This window comes from Pan troglodytes, chromosome 13 (genome assembly GCF_028858775.2).
Source record: "Pan troglodytes isolate AG18354 chromosome 13, NHGRI_mPanTro3-v2.0_pri, whole genome shotgun sequence".
NCBI lineage: Eukaryota > Metazoa > Chordata > Mammalia > Primates > Hominidae > Pan > Pan troglodytes.
The window spans coordinates 103,859,206-103,881,939 of NC_072411.2; the positions used below are offsets into that span (position 1 = coordinate 103,859,206).

A 22,734-nucleotide genomic window follows, 5' to 3' on the forward strand; every position below is an offset into this window, starting at 1 on the left:
GGTGAGACAGGATCTCCAAAGGGAAATGAGCAGTAGGCAACCTAAAAGGAAATCTGTGCTCAGAAGGGAGCTGTGAGCTCGACGTGTAGATCTGAGGGTCATCAGCACATAGAGTTTAGAAGACAAGGAGTAGGCAACCAAAAGAGCAAATACACAAAGAGAGGAGGACTGATGATGAGACTTTTGCCTTTTAGGATGAGAAGAGGAACAGGAAATGAAGGAATGAAGGGAAGCAGCTTATAGGAATGTAGAGCATCTGAAAAAAAAATACACACTGTCATGGAAGTCAAGGGAAGAAGAATTTCAAGAAGGAGGGTATGGTGGACAGTATTACAAGCATCAGGAATACAGCTAAAAGTCATACTCTTGACTGCATTGACCTTGTGGATTTGTGAGGGACACACTAATAAATAAAGGAATTTATTGTGGGTATATGGAGGCACAAAGGAAGAGGTTATCCAAATCAAAGCAGGTGGGAGTAGGGATGAGTTCTCCAAGGTGGAAGCATCAGTGAATGTGGGAAGGGGCACAGAGCATCCATGCCCATCCCAGGCAAGCCACCCTCCAGAAGCCTCCATGACAGTTCAGCTATCCAGAAGGTCTCTGTACCCTAATCTTTCTGGGTTTTGCATAGGCTTCATTGTGTAGGCATGATTTATTAAACTATTGGCCACCAGTGATCAACTTAACCTTCAACCCCTCTCCCCTCCCTAATCATGCCTTGGTCTTTCCAGTGACCAGTCCCTATCCTAAGCTACCCAATGGTCTGCCAGCTATCAGTCAACTCTACAAAAAGACATCACTTTGGAGATTCTAAGGATTTTAGGAGTTGGCTGTCAGGAATTTAGTTGAAGATCAAATATATATTTCACAATATCACAGTCGTGCTATTTTATATCAGGCGCCATTAAATGGTTTTAAACAAAGAGGTGATAAATTCAGATTTTCTTTTTATAAAGCTTACACTGATGACAGTGTGGTGAATAGATTGGGATGAGGGCAATACTTTTTTTTTGAAATGTTATATTCCCCTGACCCTACTTTCTCCTTGTTTTCTTCTACCTCTCTCCCCCTACTCACACAGAAAACTTCTCTCCCTCTACTCATTCCCTGAATGCTGGTGTCTGTTAAGGTTCCAGCCTTGACAGTGAGGCTAATCAGAACCACAGTGGTACAGATGTGAGATGATGGTGGGAGAAAGTGGACAGATATGAGACCAATTACTTAGCCGGAACTGATGGGAAAAACAAGAGTCAGCGATATTTTTTTCTGGATCTGAGTATTAAAATGGATGATGGTGCCATTCACTGTGATAGAGAATCAGAAAGAAAAATTTATTTTGGAGAGATACCATGAATTGTGTTTTAGACATGCTAAGTTTGAGGTGATTATGGGATGTACAGGCAAGCTCCAGACTGTGTGGGCCTAAAGTAGAAAGGCAATCTGAGTTGGAGATAAAGATTTTGAAATCATCAGAATGCAGTTGTTCATTAGAGCACTGTCAGTGGGTAAGATAGCTAAGGGAGCATGTGTAGAGTGATAACAGAAGATCAAAGATGGAACCCTAAGAATATCAATATGTTATTATTTATTATTTTATTGTTTTATTTTTTAATTTTATTTTTATTTATTTATTTATTTTTAGACGGGAGTCTCGCTCTGTTGCCCAGGCTGGAGTTCAGTGGCGCAATCTCAGCTCACTGCAACCTCCGCTTCCTGGGTTTAAGCGAGCCTCCTGCCTCAGCCTCTCAAGTAGCTGGGACTACAGGCACCCACCACCTTGCCTGACTAATTTTTGTATTTTTAGTAGAGATGGGGTTTCACCATGTTGGCCAGGCTGGTCTTGAACTTCTGACCTTGAGTGAGTCACCTGCCTTGGCCTTCCAAAGTGCTGGGATTACAGGTATGAGCCACTGTGCCTGGCCTATTTTTATTTTTTATAGAGATGGGGTCTTGCTATGTTGCCCAGGCTGGTCTCGCACTCCTGGACTCAAGCAATCCTCCTGCCTTGGCCTCCCAAAGTTCTGGGATTACACGTGTGAGTCCCTGCGCCTGGCCAGAATATCAATATATTAGATTTTAGTAGAAGTAGAACCTATAAAAAGAACAGCCAGAGGGGCAGAAGAAAAATTAAGAGATTGTGGAACCAAAAGAAGAGAGTGCCTCAGGAAGGAAGGCATGGTCTATGATGCCAAATGCTGCAAAGATAAGGAATAAGAGGTATCCATTGGGTTTCATAGGAAAAGTCATGGGAAACCATGGTAAAAAAACATTGTGAATGACACAATCATTGCAAAAGCATTTTTATAGGGGGATGAATTTTGTATTTCAGAGGACAAACAGTTCCATACAATGGCAAGATCTAGTGTGTGATCACGGGAGTTAGTGTCTGAAGTGGATTGGAGAAGCAGATCATTGGAGCTGAGGTTGGCTAGAGCTGTTCTCATGGGCACTAATGTCATGGAGTCAACAGCTGTGATCCAAGTGCCCACATCTTCAGTGAATGACAGAGAGGGATTGAGAGTTCAGCGAATGACCACTAAAAGAAGAGTAATGGAAGATGTGGCTGGATGGCATTAAAATCCAAGGGACAGGGGTTTTTACTTAAAAGTAGAGAAGTAATGGTTTTGAAGTGGTAGTGGGGAAAAGGGAGGCAGCTTATGACACTTGTCAGTGGTCAAAGGTATGAGGAAGTTATAGAAAAACTAACATCCACTTGAGAATATTTTAGGGAAGCAGTGAGCTCAAGGTCTCATTTAAGGAAAGGAGCCAGAAGGAAATTCACCAGAGGTTAGCTTTTAGGTAGTTTTTAAAGCAGGATTGAAGAATGGAGAGTAAACAGTGAAAATGTTTGGGAGAGAGAGGAGCAATAGATACGAGGCTAAACAGAGGAAGCACAGAGCAGAACGGAGATGAGTATGTTGGGAGGAAAAGGAATAGTCAGAGGCTTATATTTTGAGTTGTGACCAAGGAAGACAGGGTGGGAATCCTAGTGAGGTTATCTTGTTTCAGATTTCTAGTAGAATGAGTCCCACGGATTCCAGAGGGGATGGAAGGACTCAGGCTTCCCTATAAGGAGTTGGCTAACGGATCTCATTGGTTTTTGAGTAACTCCTGGCCCGGATGATACTAGTTCAATGGAATTATTTTGTTCCCCCAAAACTTATTGAGTTGGAAACAGGTCTAACTCCCGGGATCTGGGAAGCCTTTCTGGAAAGAGTCACCCACGATCTGGCTGATGTTGAACTGTGCAGACACCATCATATTTGGTTATGTTAGGATGCAATAATTGGTGAAGCTTCTGCAGTGTTGAAGGAAGAATCCAGGTTGGAGGGATGAAAGGGTGAGTGGGTGGTGAGGTTTGTCAGCACAGACTGCAATTTTGAGAAATGTGGTTATAAAATACCATACCTTAATACCGCAGTGCTTTACCACTTACAAATGCCTGTAGACGTATCTGGCAGAGAGGAAAGGGGTTGAATGGCAAGAAGGTGGGAAGGGACTGTGGCTAATTAGTGAAAATAGTCTACACTTGGGACATAAAAGGCATTTCAAGCTGACCTACTAAGAAGCTCTGTCTCTGACTCAGCCAGCTGGCTCTCTCCTTCCCTGTCATGTTTTCATTTTCTGTCTTTTCTCTAGTTTCTCAGGATGGTATAGTGGAGTCAGACAAGTCTGAATTCGAGTCTTGGCTCTGACTATTCCTAGACATGTTTTAAAAGTTACATTGAGCCCTGGTTTTCTCTGTAAACTGAGGATAAGCATGCTATCCCAAAGGTTGTATCCCTCACTGGTCACCAGCTTCCTGTCTTCTATCCACCTGTCTTCATCTTCCTCTTTCCCTAGTCCTGCATATTGAAAAACTTTTTTTTTTTTTTTGAGATGGAGTCTTGCTCTGCCACCCAGGCTGGAGTGCAGAGGCACGATCCTGGCTCACTGCAACCTCTGCCTTCCAGGTTCAAGCAATTCTCCTGCCTCAGCCTCCCGAGTAGCTGGGATTATAAGCATATACCACCACACCTGGCTAATTTTTGTATTTTTAGTAGAGATGGAGTTTCACCACATTGGCCAGGCTGGTCTCGAACTCCTGACCTCAGGTGATCGTCTCGCTTTGGCCTCCCAAAGTGCTGGGATTATAGGCATAAGCCACTGCGCCAGTCTGAAAAACGTATTTTTAAGCACATACTATCGTATCTTCTTGTCTTTTACCTGGAATTTAAGCTGGTTGTTTGTATTACCTTTTCCATGAACATTTATATTTATAACCAATCAGAAGGTTTAAATGTCAGTGTAGGAATTTTGTGCTATGGAAGCTTCGTGGCTTGGTGAATGGTAAAATGAATAATGTGTGTATACTTGAAGCACCAGAAAGAGAAAATGCTGGGAAGATTCATAGAACCAGTTAACATTTGAACTAGGAGTCATAAGAAATTTTTAAAATTCTTAAATGGTTTATGAACCTGATGTGGTAGCTACACGAAACCTGCATAGCTGCAGGTATGCTATGGTAGGTAAACTCTCCATGCTCCTGCTTCCATTGGACCATTTGGCTCCAACGTCTTCAGGTCTTTGTTAGATCAATACTGGTCCTAGCATCTCTGAAAGTCCTAGCTTTCTAAGATGCTGTTGAAAAAGAGGATTAATCCACATAACTCTGTATCTGCCATTTTGCCCATGTCCCAGGAATGCTGGGCCTAGCCCTTCCTTTCTGAACTGCCAGAACACGTTCTCAGTTGACATACGTCTTTGTAAATACTGATGTTGGTGTTTGAATTCTCAATTGCCAATGGCACTGGAAAATAGCAAAATATACTTGGAATACTAAGCATTCTTTTTTTCCCATAAGTTTCTGTAGTGATGGGAACCTAGTAATGGCTTTGGTTTCTGTGCCTCATAACCACATGAAACATTTTTAATTTGGGGCTCAGAATGTGTTTTTCCCTTTTATTTCTCCACCACTACCATTTACCCTTTCTCCCTTCTTCCTCCTACAATTTGTTCCTTATTCTTTTTTGATTTTTTTTGAGGGGGGGTCTAACTTATTTTGGTCTCTCTTCCCTTTTCATCTGTACTGTGTATTTCCCTTGTTTTCAACTTTGAATTTAAGACTTTAAAAATAGCTTTAAAAAGATAAAGATTTCTTTATTTTCTAATACCATCTAAAGATATATTTTTTAGTGTGGTCTCCTTGTGTTGTGTTTTTAAAAGGGTTTCATATTGGAGAGCCTGGAAAACTTAAGCAGTTGTAAACTTTAGAATATCATTTCCAGGTCAACTTTGATCTTATATGCCAAGTTCATCGGTGGGGAAAAAAATTAAATCTTTCACATCTAAATCAATAACTAGTGTTCCAAAGGAAACTTCAAAGTTTCACTTTAGATTTTTAAAGAAGGGTAATTCCTTCAGTATCAAAGAAATGAGATGTCAGGAAAAGCCAGAATCCCTTTGTTTAGGACACAGTCTAGTTACTTGACTTTCCTTGTCCTTTTTCTTCCCCCTCTGAATGTAAAAATCTTCTTCTTCTTCTTTTTTTTTTTTTTTTTTTGGTCTCTCAAGAGACACTTTTACTATATTCTTTGAGATGACTGTTTTTGATTTAGAGGCGAAATCAGCACGTGGTGGCTCAAATCTCCTTATGGATAGTGTTTCTTCCTTCCAGCTTTTCATGTTTCAACTTTTGCGGGGCCTGGCGTACATCCACCACCAACACGTTCTTCACAGGGACCTGAAACCTCAGAACTTACTCATCAGTCACCTGGGAGAGCTCAAACTGGCTGATTTTGGTAAGTCGCCCCTCGGGTCTCATTCTGGGCTGTGAACAATGATGCTTTTGTGTGCACTTGTTTAAGCGTTGACTGGGCCTGGCCTTTGAAAACTGGAGGCCCAAGAACATGATGCTTTGTGAGGATATCAAACTACCACAAAGGAAGTGTGAGGCACGAAACAGGGAGGGATTGGTAGCTTTCTAGGATTCCACCAAGTCCCAGTTTAGTCAGATGGCCAAAAGCTGGGCACCCCTGCTGCCCCACTGCCAGTTTTGATATAGAGACATTGGTAGAGTAAACTGTACTTAGTAAGTTTTCCTAAATCTAAGTGAATATACAAATTATATTGGAATAGATTGAGATTATCCCAAGATGATAAAGAGGTTAACCCTAGATTGTAGCATGGACTCCTGTCAGGATGGAGACTCCAGGACACTTGTTCCTGCTCTCCTACCTTCTTTATATAAGTGTGAGATGCAAAGTTTTATTCCCATTAAAGTGAAGCAGATTTCCTCTAAGTATCACTGTATCCTTCCATTTTAGCACTTATCGCAGTTTATAATTATATTCACACACATAAATACATACATGCATACATACAAATATATACACATGTGTGAACACACCCACACACACAAATATATATAGATTTGCGTGATGATTTTGTCTCAACTGGACTGTAAGCATAATGAGGGCAGCCTGGGTTTGTTTTTGCTTATCATTTTATCCTTAGTGCCTGGTACCATAGTAGGTGCTTAATAAGTACTTGTTGAAAAACTGGCTCTATGTGAGCTAAGGAACCACTCTTCTCTGTTTGGCAGATGCCAAATGGTGATACTATCACTGCAGTATTTATTCTGAGATGGCAGCTTCTATCCTGACATGTAAGCATTTAACAGATATTTGTTTATCAATTCTCCACAATAGCAAACTCATCTATTGAAGTTTTTCCCAACAATAGATCATGCAATTCTGTGAGATAAACAGCTGACTGACAGAAAGACTCATTTTGCAGAACAGTACTTAGAAATTCATCTAAGGTCCTACCAAACTAATTAATTTGGATGAGCAGTCCCTACCGTTTATCTACTAAACTGGGCTTTCCTGGAGTGCCAAAACGGAAGGTGGCCATGTTAGTCATGAACAGCTCAGTTTCTGTTACAGAGACCCAAAATTACAGAGGTATAACATGCTAGAAACTTAACTTTCTTTCACATCACAGTCCTGACCTAAGCAGGCAGAGCATGTATGGTGGCCCCATGCTATCTTGGCCCAGGCTGCTTCTGTCACGTGGCTCCTCCATCCCCAATTGTATGTTTCAAGATGGCTGCCACTTCCTGCTCATCACAGCCCGGAGGAGGGAGAAAAGGGAAGCAGAACCCTTAACCCCTCCACTAAGGCATAATCTGGAAGTTCACACATCACCTCTGTTCATATCATATAGGCAAGAACTTAGTCACCTGACCACACCCAGCTGCCAAGAAGGCCACATCTAGCTGCAAAGCAGGCCAAAATTTGAGAAATTCACTTGATGAAGTGATAGACAAGAGTCAAGATAGTGATTAGTTCTACTAAAAGCACCTAAAGTTTGTGTGTTATTTTTTCTAATGGTGTTTACCCTGGTCCGGTGCATCGTGGTGCAAGCCAAGGTCCAGAACGATGGGTTTTATGCTTTTCCCTTTTGGACAGGTCTTGCCCGGGCCAAGTCCATTCCCAGCCAGACATACTCTTCAGAAGTCGTGACCCTCTGGTACCGGCCCCCTGATGCTTTGCTGGGAGCCACTGAATATTCCTCTGAGCTGGACATATGGTAAGAGTGGTGCCGAGAAAATGTGAGTCATTCTACTCACGAGGGTTGCTTTATCATCTACATTATATTTTAATAATAATTCTAAAAATGGCAATCACGTATATATTTTTATATATATTTATATTTATATATTTTATATATTTATATAGTTATATATTTATATTTTATATATTTATATATTTATATTTTTATATATTTATTTATATGTTTATATATTTATATATATTTATATATTTATATTTTTATATTTATATATATTTATATTTTTATATATTTATATATATTTTATATATATTTATATATTTATATATTTATATTTTTATATATATTTTTATATATATTTATATATAATATATATTTATATATTTATATATTATATATATTTTATATATTTATATATTTATATTTTTTATATATTTATATATATATATGTTTTTTTTTTTTTGAGATGGAGTCTCACTCTATTGCCCAGGCTGGAGTGCAGTGGCACGATCTCAGCTCACTGCAACCTCCACCTCCCAGATTCAAGCAATTCTCCTGCCTCAGCCTTCTGAGTAGCTCTACTAAAAAAATACTAATATTTGTAGAAGATTCTTGCAATTATTCTATAACCTTTTACTGTTGAACTGAGAGCCACAGAGTTCCTGCCCAAGGCACCTTCTGAATCTGACACTCTTTTTATTTTATTTTATTTTTTGAGATTGGGGTCTCGCTATATTGTCCAGGCTGGTCTTGAGCTCCCAGGCTGAAGCAGTCCTCCCACTTCAGCCTCTTGAGTAGCTGGGACTATAGGGTTGCACCACTGCACCCTGGCAATCTCATGCTCTTTCTTTCACGCCTTTCCTCCTAGCTCCTCTCTTTAATCCTTTGCCTTGTCTTCTCCTTGACACCTTATCCACAGAGAAACAAACATACATCCCCAAACCACAGACACACAGATGTGTGTGCACGTGCATGTGCATGCACACACATCTGCATGAACATACTCACACATGTCCAAATGTAGTTCAGAGCCTGGTTTAGGAAAAAAAAAAAAAAAAAGCATAAAGACCAAGCTTCAAGACACATGATTTTCATGCCAGTTCGATTTCTAATCAATTAACTCTGGATTCTGTTATCTTGAAAAAGTCATGTATCCTCTCTGTGTCTATGTTTCTCCATTTTTAAACATGAAGGTAATAAACTCTCTCCATCTGAGTTAAATGGAACTGTAGTACAAATATAAGAACCAAATAGGTGGCTGGGCTTGCCGTCTCATGCCTGTAATCACAGCGCTTTGGGAGACCAAGGCTGGAGGATCGATTGCTTCAGCCCAGTTGTTTAAGATCAGCCTGGGTAGCACAGTGAGATGCTGTCTCTACATTTTTAAAAAAAATTAGTCAGGCGTGATGGCTAATTAAACACTTCAGGAGGATCTCCTGAGCCTGAGAAATTGAGGCTGCAGTGAGTTTTGATGGTACCCCTGCAATCCAGCCTGGGTTACAGAGCGAGACCCCGTCTGAAAGAAAGAAAGAAAGAAACAGAGAGAGAGAGAGAGAGAGAGAAAGGAAAAGAGAAGGAGAGGGAGAGGGGGAGAAGGGGAGAGGGGGAGAGAGGGGAGAAGGGGAGAGGGGGGAGAGGTGGGGAGGGAGGGAAGGAAGGAAAGGAAGGAAGGAAGGAAGGAAGGAAGGAAGGAAGGAAGGAAGGAAGGAAGGAAAGAATCCAGATAGGTGCTATCAAGTAAAGCCACAGAGTTGGGGAGGCTCTAAGGTTAATGGGTTACAATAGTGAGCATGGGCTGTCAGACACTCATCATCCTAGAATGGCAGTGTTATTTTCTCTGGATCATGTTCCTGGAGACTTCCCAGTCATTTGGGGGCCACTGTTAGATATGTGATGACTTTACAGACGTAGACAACTCCCCAAAGGTAAGGAAATATATGAATCTCTTTCAGTACCTTGGAAGAAAGGGTTTATATAAAAACACAAAGCCCCATTTTCAAAAATCCATAATTGATTTTAAAAAATTAAATGGTGTCCTAAAAGGCTAAACTAAGCTTTTAGATCTCCCAAAGAATTAAGAAAAGTTGCAGACATTTTTCTCCAGTGTAGAGTCATTGATTTCTGATACCCAGTACAATTTATAGAAATATCATCTGCTAGTCAAAACCCTCCTGAAACTGTCAGCTCACACCGCTCAGCACTGTCACTTCAAAGGACTCCGGCAGGCTCTGGCTTACTCAGCTCTTAATGATGTCTTCCTGATTATGTTTCACAGAGTGAAACTTCTACCCATCAATTTTAAACTAATTTTATTATGGAATATTTAAAACATTCAAGAGTATATATAACATATATGTAGATCAGTGATTCTCAACCAGGGAGCAATTTTGCTCTGCAGGGGACATTTGGCAATGTCTGGAAACACTTTTTGTTTTCACAGCTGGGGGTGGGGTGGTGGGGGGTATCACTGGCATCTAGTGGGTAGAGACCAGGGATGCTGCTAAACATCCTACAGTGCAGAGGACAGCCCCTGCAACAAAGATTTATCCAACCCAAAACGTCTGTAGTATCAAGATTAAGAAAGCCGATGTAGGTTAAGAAGCTTAATTTACTTTTAGAGACAGGGTCTCCCTTGGTTGCCCAGGCTGGAGTACAGAGGTGAGATTGTCTCACTGCAGCCTCCAACTCCTGGGTTTAAGTGATCCTCCTGCCTCAGCCTCCTGAGTAGCTGGGAATACAGGTGTGTGCCACCACACCTGGCTAATTAAAAAAAAAAAAAGTGTAGAGACAGAGTCTCACTTTGTTGCCCATGCTGGTCTCGAACTCCTGGCTTCAAGAGATCCTCCTGCCTTGGCCTTCCCAACTGCTGGGATTACAGGTATAAGCCACCGTGCCCAACCAATTAAGAAGCTTAATAACGTGAACTTCATAACCTGCTACCCAGTGTAACAACTGGAACATAATCCGTACTGTCCTATCAACTGTGTCCCTTTCCCATCAACCTGTCCCTCCACTAGAAGGCCTTCTACCAAAATTTTTTTTCCTTTTTTCATCAGTATTCTCATATCTTTTTAAAAATAATCCTTTTACATTTTAGAGGTATTCTTAAAACTATTTTTTTGTTTTACTTGATTTTGAGGGTTTTTTTTTTTTTTTTTGAGACGGAGTCTCGCTCTGTCGCCCAGGCTGGAGTGCAGTGGTGCGATCTCAGCTCACTGCAAGCTCTGCCTCCCAGGTTCACGCCATTCTCCTGCCTCAGCCATGATGTTATATTGCTTCTAGTCTTCTGTGACTTGGCTTTGTTTCATTCAATATGTTACATGTTTCTAAGATTCATCCATGTTGATCTGTTTAGCTATACTTTATTTTCTGTTAGTGAATATTTCAGTTTTTTTTTAATGTCTATAGCTTTGCAATAATACTTGATACCTTGTAGGCCAAGTCTCCCAGCCTATTCATCTTCTTCATGAGGATACATCAGATAAACCTAGTTTAAGGGACATTCTACAGAGTAACTGACCTGTACTTATTGGAAGTGTCAAGATTTTAAAAGATAAAGACTGAGGAACTGTTCCAGATTAAAGGAGACTCCAGAAACCTGCCAACTAAATGTAATGCATGGTCCTAGATTGGATCTTGGGGGAGATGGTGCTCTAAAGAACACTGTAGGGACTATAGGTGAAATTTCAATAGGGACTGTGGATTAGATAGGGGTATTGGATGAATGTTAAATTTCCTGATTTTGATAATTGCACTGTTGTTATGTAAGAGGATACTTTGGTTCTCAGAAAATACCAACATAATTATTTAGGGATGAAGAGTCATGATATCTACAATTTACTCCCTAATGTTTCAGAAAAGATATAGACAGACAGACAGACAGATAGATAGATAAAATAACGAAACAAAAGTGACAAAATATTGGCAATGGATGAACCTGTTTGGAGGATATAAGAGAGTTCTTTATACTGCTGCAACTTTTCTATAAGTTTGAAATTATTTCAAGATTAAAAGTTGCCTCCAAATTGCGAAATCCTTACTGTTTCATCAAAGTTAGTGTAAGACAGCACTAGCCTAATATGTGATCAGTGTTTGTAATTTCTTCATGTGTGTTTGAGAAGAATGTGTGTGTCCACCCAATTGTTGAGTGCTGCTGGGTTTTTTTTGTTTTTGTTTTTGTTTTTGTTTTTTTTGAGACAGAGTCTCACTCTGTCTCCATGCCTGGAATGCAGTGACTCAACCTCGGCTCACTGCAACCTCCACCTCCTGGGTTCAAGCGATTCTCCTGCCTTAACCTCCCAAGTAGCTGGGATTACAGGAGCACACCATCACACCCGGCTAATTTTTGTAGTTTTAGTAGAGACAGAGTTTCGCCATGTTGGCCAGGCTGGTTTCGAACTTTAGATGTCAGGTGATCAGCCTCCCAAAGTGTTGGGATTACAGGCATGAGCCACCGCGCCTGGCCAAGTACCCGTTTTTACATATGTTCAAAAATTCAAGGTTGCTAATTGTATTATCCAAATCTTCTTTATATTGTTTTCGTCTTTTTAACCTACCAATGAAAGGTGTGTTGAACTCATTCACTATATTGTTGATTTGTCAGAATTCTATCCACTTTTGCTTTATATGCTTTGAAGCTATTTTCACTAAGGGCAAATAAATTTAAGACTGCTCATTATTCCTTTGTACCACTTTCAGAATAATTTTCATTTCTCCTGAAATACATCTTTTAGAGTGTTTTGTTTTGTTTGTGTGTGTGTAGGCCTGCTGGTGGCAAATTCTCTGTTTTTGTTTTCAGAAGATAAACCCTAATTATTGAAAGGTGGTTTTGTTGGGGATGTGATTCTAGACTGACAGTTATTTTCTCTCAGAACTTTGAAGATGTCATTCCCCTTCTTTGTCTTCCATTGTTGCTGTCGAGGAGTTTGCTTTTAGCCTTATTATCTTCCTTTTGCAGGTGATCTCATTTTCTCTGGATGTTTTAAAGACTTTTTTCTTTGCCTTTATGATTATGCAGTTTTCTCTAGGAGGTGTCCACTGTGGATTTCTTTTTACTTACCCTGTTTGGTATATCTTGTGTTTCTTCCATTTATGAATTCATGTCTTTCATCAGCCATTTTCTTTTTGAATATTGACTCTATTCTATTCTCTCTCTGTAGAGCTCCAATGAAAGACTATTAGACCACATTCTTCTGTTATCCATTTCTCTTCTCTCCTTCATATTTTCCATTTCCTTAACTTTCTGTGATGCATTCTGGGTAATTTCTTCAGCTCATCTACCAGTTCTTTAAGTCTCTCTTAAACTATGTATTAGGTTGGTGCAAAAGTAATTGCAGTTTTTGCCATTAAAAGTAATGGCAAAACCATAGTTGCTTTTGCACCAACCTATATCTCTTACCTTTTTACCACATATACAAAAATGTATGTTATCTATGAATAAGTGTTTCATGAATTTAACCATGAGCAACAATGACACAATATAAAAATGCAGTTATAAGTCAAAATTATTGTTATTACTCTTATTCATTCCATTTGATTGTTGTTTTCCTGGTAAAACTAAAAATGTAATGTAGAAATAGAACAATATGCATCTTCCATTGAGCTCACTATATTTGTTTACCCTCAAAGTAATTGCTAGACCTTGGGTATTTACACTGAGATCCCTCTCCTCCCATTTTTTTCTTTTTCTTTTCAGAGTGATAAGAGGGGAAGTGAGAAGGGAGAAGATTTCCAGTTGACAAAGAATGAAAAAGAAAGAATAATCCTATTCTGCTAGGCCATGCAACCCCATAGGGTCCAAAGTGAATGCCCTTGTAGGAGGTAGATGACACTGGGTGAGCATTAGTGCATTTGTCTTAAAGAAACCAATTATAACCCATAGTGCAGAGCCTCTCCTTCACAATGAGGCCTGGTGGCAGCAGTGTCAGTAGGGGGCCAGAGCAAATAAACAGGGGCTCTAGTTAATTATGGAAAACTTGCAACTAGGACATATTGGTTATTCCCAAAGCTCCCAACCAACATTCTCTCATCTTCTGACGTCTTTTCTTCTCTCTCTTTCTGCTACCTTTTCAGACCTTAAAAGATTCCATTAGTGACTTTAGTGAGAAAAATGCAATATTTTAGGATTATTAAATGGTGTGGTTTTTAGTTTTTTGTATTGTGTTAAAATATACATAAAATTTACCATTCATCACAATTTTCAGGTGTACAATTCAGTGGCATTCAGTACATTCACATTGTTGTGTAACCGTCACCACTGTCCATCTCCAGAACTTTCCATCATCCCAAACTCAAACTCTGCACGTATTAAATGATAATTTCCCATTACCCCCTCTCCTCAGTCCCTGGTAACCACGATTCTACTTTTTATCTTGATGAATTTGACTATTCTTGGTACCTCATATAAAAGTGGAATCCTACAATACCTCTTCTGTGTCTAGCTTGTTTTGCTTAGCATAACATTTTCAAGGTTCATCCATGTCATAGTACACTGAGTTTTCCAGAAGCATTTATTTCAGTACACAAGGTCATCTATTCAGTATCAGTTTCAGGCAGCTGCTGGTGTTAGGACTAGAGAAAGTTGTCTCTGCCTAACAGATCATTTACTGTCACATTTCTCGCTGCAAACTTCCAAATATAAAAAGGGTGGTCTAGAGAAAAGCAAGTGAGAATGTCATGTCACTGCCATATATTACGTTATTCTGAATTAACTTCAACAGTAAAAAATGAAATACTGATTCATTTCTCCCAACAACATTTTGATATTCTCCTTGCACCTCCAAAAAGCCTAAAACTCCCGAGATGGATTTTTTTCTCCAGGGACTGCCTAAGGAATCTGAGGAATCTTTCCCCCTCTTATGGAAGAATTTGTTCATGCTCAGAATAGAGAAAAAGTAGGAGGAGAACCAGAAAGAGGAGAAAACATCTAAGCAGTTTCCTCTAACTTGACTGAAGAACCACATTTGGAACAATAAAATGACCCAGCACATCTCTCCCTTCTGGAAGGGTTTAATGTTTGATGCCACCGGGTCTTTTCTCCCCTGCATATGAATTTCCCCTTCGTCTACACGGGCTGCCCCACGGGTATCTCCACACAGCAGAAATCCTCAGAGAAGCTTAAAGATATGTAGGGTAAGAGGAGCCCCAGGAATGCAGATTTAAGGACAAAACAGAAAAATAAAAGGAAATAGAAGCTGGTTCCCTATCTGGACTTGAATGTTCAGAATATTTAAAATGTTTGCTTTAAGAATAGTCTGTGGTGGGCAAAATAGATGATAGCCACATGACTTGTATTCCTAAGGGTAAGAAGCAAATTAAAAAAAAGAAACAGTTCTGAACAGAAATGAAAAAATAAGATAAATTGCATAGTTCTTTTTTTTTTATTAGATGGAGTCTGGCTCTGTCGCCCAGGCTGGAGTGCAGTGGTGCGATGTCGGCTCACTGCAACCTCCAACTCCCCGGTTCAAGTGATTCTCCTGCCTCAACCTCCTGAGTAGCTGGGATTACAGGAACACACCACCATACCCAGCTAATTTTTGGATTTTTGGTAGAGACGGGGTTTCACCATGTTGGCCAGGCTGGTCTCGAACTGACCTCATGGTCTGCCCGCCTCGGCCTCCCAAAGTGCTAGGATTACAATGCTTACACCTAGAACAGATCTGTCACCTTTCAAACTTACAGTGTGGGCTTGTTTTGTTATCAATGCATTGATATTTACAGTACCTATGGATAGTCCATGTACTGAAATAAAATTGATTTAGGAATTTTGTCTTATAAGTGTTCTAAAGACTTGCACAAGTGCACACATACACACACACACTATATACATAGTGTGTGTGCATGTGCGTGTATATAAATGAGTAACCTTAGACTTAGATTTGTTAGATGAGGAAGGTTTCAACGTTCCCCAAAATGCAAATGGAGAATTTCAACCATATAAACCAAATATTGGCATTTTATCTCTGGAACACAAACATCTTGTGTTACTTTATGGTACTTACGTAATGGCCTGAATGCTCTAGTTTTTGCCAATATATTTTACATAATTTTGTATACAAGTTTAGTGGTATAGAAGATAAAGGACACTAAGGAATTGCGTAACAAAATGACTTCTTGGTTCCCTACAGCTGTTAAGTATGAAAACACACCATGAAAAGGCAACAAGCTTCTTCCAGGCAATGGAAGGCTTTTTGGGGGAGAAAAGAAAGTGAATTACAGGTTTAAACCTAGGAATGTCATTTTTTGAAACTTGTTTAAAATATTTTCAATCCTTCTAGTGGTTTGTGAGCTCCTGGGGTTTCTGGAAGGTGTTTGGGAACTGGATAGAGGGTTAGTTCATGCCTTTAAAAGCCAATACATTTCCATTTCTCTTTTATAACCAAGTAATAACCCAATTATGCATGTATTTTATATACACAGACACGTATTTATTTTTACTCCAAAACAAAATGGTCTGAGGCCTTTCAAGAAAGTGCATGTGGAGAAGTCATGGGGGGCAGGGTGGAGACCATTTGGTGGTGCCCACTAACTAGGTTTCTCAGTTGGCTTATCTCTTAGTGGACCATTGCTAGCAACCAGGGTGTTTTTAAGCATTTGACAGTTTTCCATCACTTTTATTTGCCTTCATATATTGTTTCATTTACACCCTTAGTATCTCTTGTTTTAAAGACAGGAGACAAAAAGAACATGGATATTTAAATACAAGTTAATGAGGAACTTTAAAATAACAATAATTCTACAAATTTACCTCAAGATACTTTACCAAATTCATAAGTTACATTTATCTGATCAAAATTCTTGTGTCACATATCAAGATGTTTCTTATACAGCAGAAATCAGTAGAAAAGAAAAAATAGGCCAAGCGTGTGGTGGCTCACACCTGTAATCCCAGTACTTTGGGAGGCCAAGGCAGGAGGATTGCTTGAGGTTTGGAGTTCAAGACCAGCCTGGGCAACACAGTGAGATCCCATCTCTATAAAAAAAATTAGAAAAGAAAAAAGAAAAAGAATAAAATGGGGCTGTTATATCCAAATTGGCTTTTTAAAAATCAGCAATAAGGCTGGGTGTGGTGGCTCCCACCTGTAATTCCAGCACTTTGGAAGGCTGAGGCAGGCGGATCAATTGAGGCCAAGAGTTTGAGACCAGCCTGGCCAACATGGTGAAACCCTGTCTGTACTAAAAATACAAAAATTAGCCAGGCATGCTGATGCATGCCTGTAATCCCAGTTACTCAGGAGGCTGAGGCAGGAGAATCACTTGAACCTGGGAGGTGGAGGTTGCAGTGAGCTGAGATTGCACCACTGCACTCCAGCCTGAGTGACAGAGTGAGACCCTGTCTCAAAAAAAAAGAAAAAAAAAATTGGCAATAAAAACAACCTGTTGCTTGCTGGAGGAAAAACCTGCTTGCAAAGCTCAGTCTGATATCATTTTTTAAACAAAACTCTAAGAACAAGCCAGTCAGTTAAGCTAAAACCAAATATTTGATTATGAAAAGGGTTTTTGTATATTTTTACAGGATAAGATACAAATAAATTTCAGTCTTTCTTTTAATATGTATTCTGTTCCCAAACCAGACACAAAGCAATTTTTAAACTTGATCATCAAGAAATCTGTTTTCTCCTACACAATCAATGAAAAGTAATCTAAACAGTGTTTGTCAGGCCAGGCACAGTGGCTCACATCTGTAGTCCTAGCATTTTGGGAGGCCTAGGCAGGTAGATTGCTTGAGCCCAGAATTTCAAGACCAGCCTGGACAACATGGCGAAACCCCATCTGTATTAAAAAAAAAAAAAAAAAAAAAAAAAGACCATATGTCTGCAGTCAGATGGAAAAAGTAAAAATATGTAATAAACACATATCATATGTAATAAACACATATGAATAATATTAAGGACCATATTTTAAAATAAACTTGATAATAAATTTTTAATAATATTATCTACGATAAAATGTTTTACTTAAATTTCGTTCTTTATCATGCCACACAAAAATGGCAAAATGATTAAGAGAGTTTGCAAAATTATGTGGTATAGTGAAAGAGGTTTGCGGTTAAAAAAAAAAAGAGAGAGAGAGAGAAGTATGGGACCATGGGGATAGTCTCTGTAATCAGTCACCTGAACCACTTTTAACACTCAAAAGACTTATGAGAATAAAAATCTGATTTTTGCTAAGATTTATTAGCAAAATAAATCTTACTCCTTCCTGTCCCTCTGTAATTATCCTTCAGCTTGACCATGTATGAAAGAAAATTTACATTTCACTGTTTAATCTATTTAAAGATGAACATTTCCCATTAAATCAGGATGCACCTTATAATCAGTAGCATCTAACAATATAAGTCAGCCAGGCTGCAGTTGTGACTGTAGTTAGAATTGCACATGTGTGAACATCAAATGAGCCAGCATCAAAACGTGCAGAATGGCCAGGCACAGTGGCTCACACCTGTGATCCCAGCACTTTGGGAAGCTGAGGTGGGTGGATCACTTGAGGTCAGGAATTCAAGACCAGCCTGGCCAAGATGGTGAAATCACGTTTCTACTAAAAATACAAAAATTAGCCAGGCATGGTGGCAGGTGCCTGTAATCCCAGCTACTTGGTAGGCTGAGTCGGAGAATCGCTTGAACCTGGGAGGCGGAGGTTGCAGTGAGCTGAGATCGCACCACTGCACTCCAGCCTGGGTGACAGACCAAGATTCCACCAAAAAAAAAAAAAAAAAAAAAAAAATTGCAGAATTGGTGTCAGCGACTTGGAAGAAAATTCTGCAAAGAAAAGTCCTTTTGTTTTCTTTTTTTTTTTAAACTCCTAGGAACCAAATGGTTGTGGAGAAGGAGTAAATCAGACATGTTTAGCAACATTCTTTAAGCAGGAGTCAAAAGTAAGCTAACACTACATAACTGCAAGGCCAGCTTAGGCCCAGGACCAATGACTCTCTGTTGTTTTATGGATTATTTTAAGAAATGCTGCATCATCAAATTCTTAATATAGAGGATGATACATGGGTAAGTGTAGACATCAAAGAGTCTGAGTCAAATGCTGAATGTGAAAAAGTTTTAGGAATACCGAAACCAATTTATTTTGCTTAATGTTTCTCTTTTTCGTGTACAAGTATGCTATATGAGAAAATAATCTCTATTTAATTAAATTTATAACAGCCCTTTCAATAAGTATAAAATGAACATTCTGATCATGTCATAGTTTAACTTGCATTTTTTTGTCTTAATGGCAAAAAACCAATGACGCTTCTTACAATGATAGCATCTTAGACTCAATGAAAAGTGGGGATGAAATGAAATTTGGGGATACAGTACTTTCCCCTCTTCTCCTAAAAGAGATAATGAGCTTGAATGATCTACAATGTTTGCTAACTCTACTGCTTTCCTAACTGCTGCTCGTGGTGTTCCATTTTAATAAAAAGCTGTGGGCTGTTCTTACTTTTGTTTGACATAGGGACTTTTTTTTTGGCCCAAGACTTTTAATATCATGTGGTCCGTATTTAACTCTCCCTAAAATATTTCTTGGGAAGAGAAATTCTAGTAGTTCAGTTTCGCTTGTATGATTTCTTTCAAAGTGTCAATTTACTCTTGTTTCCTTTGCTAGGGGTGCAGGCTGCATCTTTATTGAAATGTTCCAGGGTCAACCTTTGTTTCCTGGGGTTTCCAACATCCTTGAACAGCTGGAGAAAATCTGGGAGGTAGGAGAATAATTCTTCTAAAGAAAATGAAATATCTGCATTTTAAGTTTTGAACCAAATTTGCCTTACAGACAAATGAAGCAGTCCATCTGCTTTGAGATATTAAGCCTTATATTAAGATTGTAGAAACTGTAGCATTTGCCACAGCTATAAGCACCCTGGGAATGTGTGGTCAGGAAACTCCCTGTTGCCCCATAGCAGCCCATGAATCCAGCTCACTGAATGATGTTCAGGTCTCCTGCTCCCTGTCATTATTATTGTCTTAACCTCCCAGGGCAATTTCTGCCATTACTACTCAGACATGCCCCTACCTTGCTACCTCCAGTTCTAATGCTACCATATATTTGGCCCTGGATCTTTGTCAACTGAAAATAAGACATAGAATTTTTAGCTGGGTGCAGTGGCTCATGCCTGTAATCCCAGCACTTTGGGATTGCTTTGAGCCCAGGAGTTCGAGACCAGCCTGGGCAACATGGCGAAACCCCATCCCTACAAAAACAAAAATGAGTGGGCTGTGTGGCGCACACCTTAGTCCCAGCTATTCGGGAGGCTGAGATGGGAGGATCACTTGAGCCCAGGGAAGTCGAGGCTGCTGTTAGCTGTGACCACGCCACTGCACTCCAGGCTGGGGAACAAAAAAAAGACACAAAATTTTCATAGAACCCTGATAGAACAGAGGCTTTCCCTCTTAGTGTGAAAGAAGTGTACCATTTATCATGCTTATCCACAGCCAAGTTCCTAAAGTGTCAAGGTGCCTTTGTGTGTGTATGCAGCTCCATTTCTTAATTCATTATTTATCCCTACCGCAGTTGCCTATGATATGCTTTGTTTTTATGGCCCTTATATAGTATTACAGTCATACTATAGTCATCTGTATATTTCCTTTTTTGGTCATATTTTTATTGTGGTAAAATATACAAAACGTAAAATTTACCATCTTAACCCTCCTTAAGTGTACAGCTTATCAGCATTAAATACATTCATATAGTTGCACCACCATCACCGCCATCCATTTCCAGAACTTCTCTATCATCCCTAAGGGAAGCTCTGGACCCACTGAACAATAACTGCCCATCTTCCCTCCCCACACTCCCCTAGCCCCTAGTAACCTCTAATCTACTTTCTGTCTCCATGAATTGGCCTATTCTAGGTACCTCATATAAGTGGAATCATACAAATTTGTCTTTCCGTATCTGGCTTATGTCACTTAGCATATTTTCAAGGTTCATCCATGTTGTAGAATGTGTCAAGGGGCTTTAAATCGGCGGGGTGCAGGGGAGTACTTTATTACTTGCTATCCTGGATCCTGCTGCTTGTCTTCTGGCTAAAATAAAATGTACTTTGTGAAATTAAGACATTTTATAGAGATTAATTACTGACATTAAATTTTCTTCTAGAAACATGGGGGCTATTATGAAGGAACATGGGGGAAACTGGGAAGCATTCACAACTGAAAAAAAAAATCCAAGCCAAAAGACTTTTTCTAAAAACTTTCTTGCAAGACAGAGCAATGCTATCTTCACATTACGTTATTGGGTGCTATAACATCATCTAAGCTGGAGACAGCCTACTGTAATAGCTTTGGAGTCCGAAGACCTGGGTTTGAATTCTAACCATTTTCTAGCTAAATGAACATGGGCAAGTTATGTAGTCCCTCTGAACTTTCGTTTCCTTGTCTGTAAAATGGCAACAATGATAATAAGGACTTTCTAATTCTTTATTGAGAATTCCATAAAAACAAATGCATAACAAGCTCCATGCACCATAAATGCTCAATTGATGTTTGCTTTCTTCCTGTCCCATACAAATTGTTGTACAGATGTTTCAATAACCTAACTGCTAGCAAGTATTACCTGAAATTTAACCCGATTGTTCTCTTCTTTCACTTAGCAGTATTATTTCTTGTCCACAATAGAGGAAGCACAACTGCAGTTCTGACGCTGCAATGACCTTTTATACATTTGAAGAGTTTTTCCTGGTCATTTAATCAGGAAACAACACTTACTCACCATATATGAGGCGAGTAACTCTACAAGACTCTACAAGGTCTTGTAAGAAGCTATAAGCCAAGGGGAAAAAAAAAAAAAGAAGAATAAGAAAAACACATGATCTGTATTTTCAAGTGTTCAGTCTAGGTAGGGCGATGGGTGAAGTATACGTAAATATATGTGAAACAAACATAAACTATGTATATATGTAAAAGGATGTATGTATAGATAGTTAATATAAATTGTAATACTGAAATAAGATGTGCTATTAGGATACTTGAAGAGTAGTTTATTTGAAAAGAATATAAGTATATCCTTGTGTGCCATTAGTATTTGAAGAGTTGTATATAAACTGATTTTTTTCTTTTTCCTTTTTTTTTTTTTTTTTTGAGAAGGAGTCTTGCTCTGTCACCCAGGCTGGAGTGCAGTGGTGCCATCTCGGCTCACTGCAAGCTCCACCTCCCCAGTTCAAGCGATTCTCCTGCCTCAGCCTCCTGAATAGCTGGAATTACAGGTGCCCACCACCACACCTGGCTAACTTTTTATTTTTTGTAGAGACGGGGTTTCACCATGTTGGTCAGGCTGGTCTCAAACTCCTGACCTCGTGATCCACCCGCTTTGGCCTCCCAAAGTGCTGGGATTACAGGTGTGAGCCACCGCGCCCAGCCTCATAAACTGATTTTTAAAATACAATATACAGTTAGGCATAGTTGTGTGTGCCTATAGTCCCTACTGCTTGGGAGGCTGAGGCAGGAGGATCCTTTGATCCCAGGAGTTTGGGCAACATAGTGAGACCCCCATCTCTAATAATAATAAATATAAATTTAAAATAACATTTTAAAATATGACATACTATCTTTGAATGACCACACAATTTAAAAAGCAATCATTTTACGGTTCTTTAGTGTTCAGTTAGCACAGCACTTAGAAATCATAGAATAAAGTAAGCAAGATGCTTCTCAAGGCCTGATCACTCTTTAGGACTCACAATGGGCTAGGTACTATGCTGGAAAGAGAAAAAATAATAATTTTCTAACCTGCTTGAGACATAGTGGTATAAATGATAACACAGCTGCTGAACGTGATGACTTTCTCACTTTGTCCGCAGAGCAAGAAACTACAGATGCAGTAACAAAACTGCATTCAATGAACATGGGACTGTAGATAACAAACTAACTTCATTTCTTTGGGTACATGCCCTGTATTGGGATTGCTGGATCATATGGAAGTTCAATTTTTAATATTTTGAGGAACCTCCATACCATCTTCCATAATGGCTGTGCTATTTGCATGCCCACCATCAGTGTGCAAATGCTCCCTTTCTTCCACATTCTTGCCAACACCTCTTTCATCTTTTTGATAATAGTTATGAGGCAATATCTCACCATGGTCCTAGCCTTCATTTGTCTGATGATTAATGATATTGAGCATTTTTTCATATATCTCTTGGCCATTTGTAGGTCATCTTTTGAGAAATGTGTATTGAGGTTCTTAGTCCAT

General features: G+C 39.4%; 1 protein-coding gene across 1 annotated transcript in view; it reads left to right on the forward strand.

The window, feature by feature from the left end:
* Positions 1 to 22,734, forward strand: part of CDK15 (cyclin dependent kinase 15) — an 88,737-nt gene that overhangs the window by 21,770 nt on the left and 44,233 nt on the right. The window contains exons 7-9 of the mRNA XM_009444001.5: positions 5,660 to 5,783; positions 7,455 to 7,575; positions 19,153 to 19,246. Coding sequence (XP_009442276.1) covers positions 5,660 to 5,783; positions 7,455 to 7,575; positions 19,153 to 19,246 — 339 coding nt within the window. The remainder of the gene's footprint in view (positions 1 to 5,659; positions 5,784 to 7,454; positions 7,576 to 19,152; positions 19,247 to 22,734) is intronic.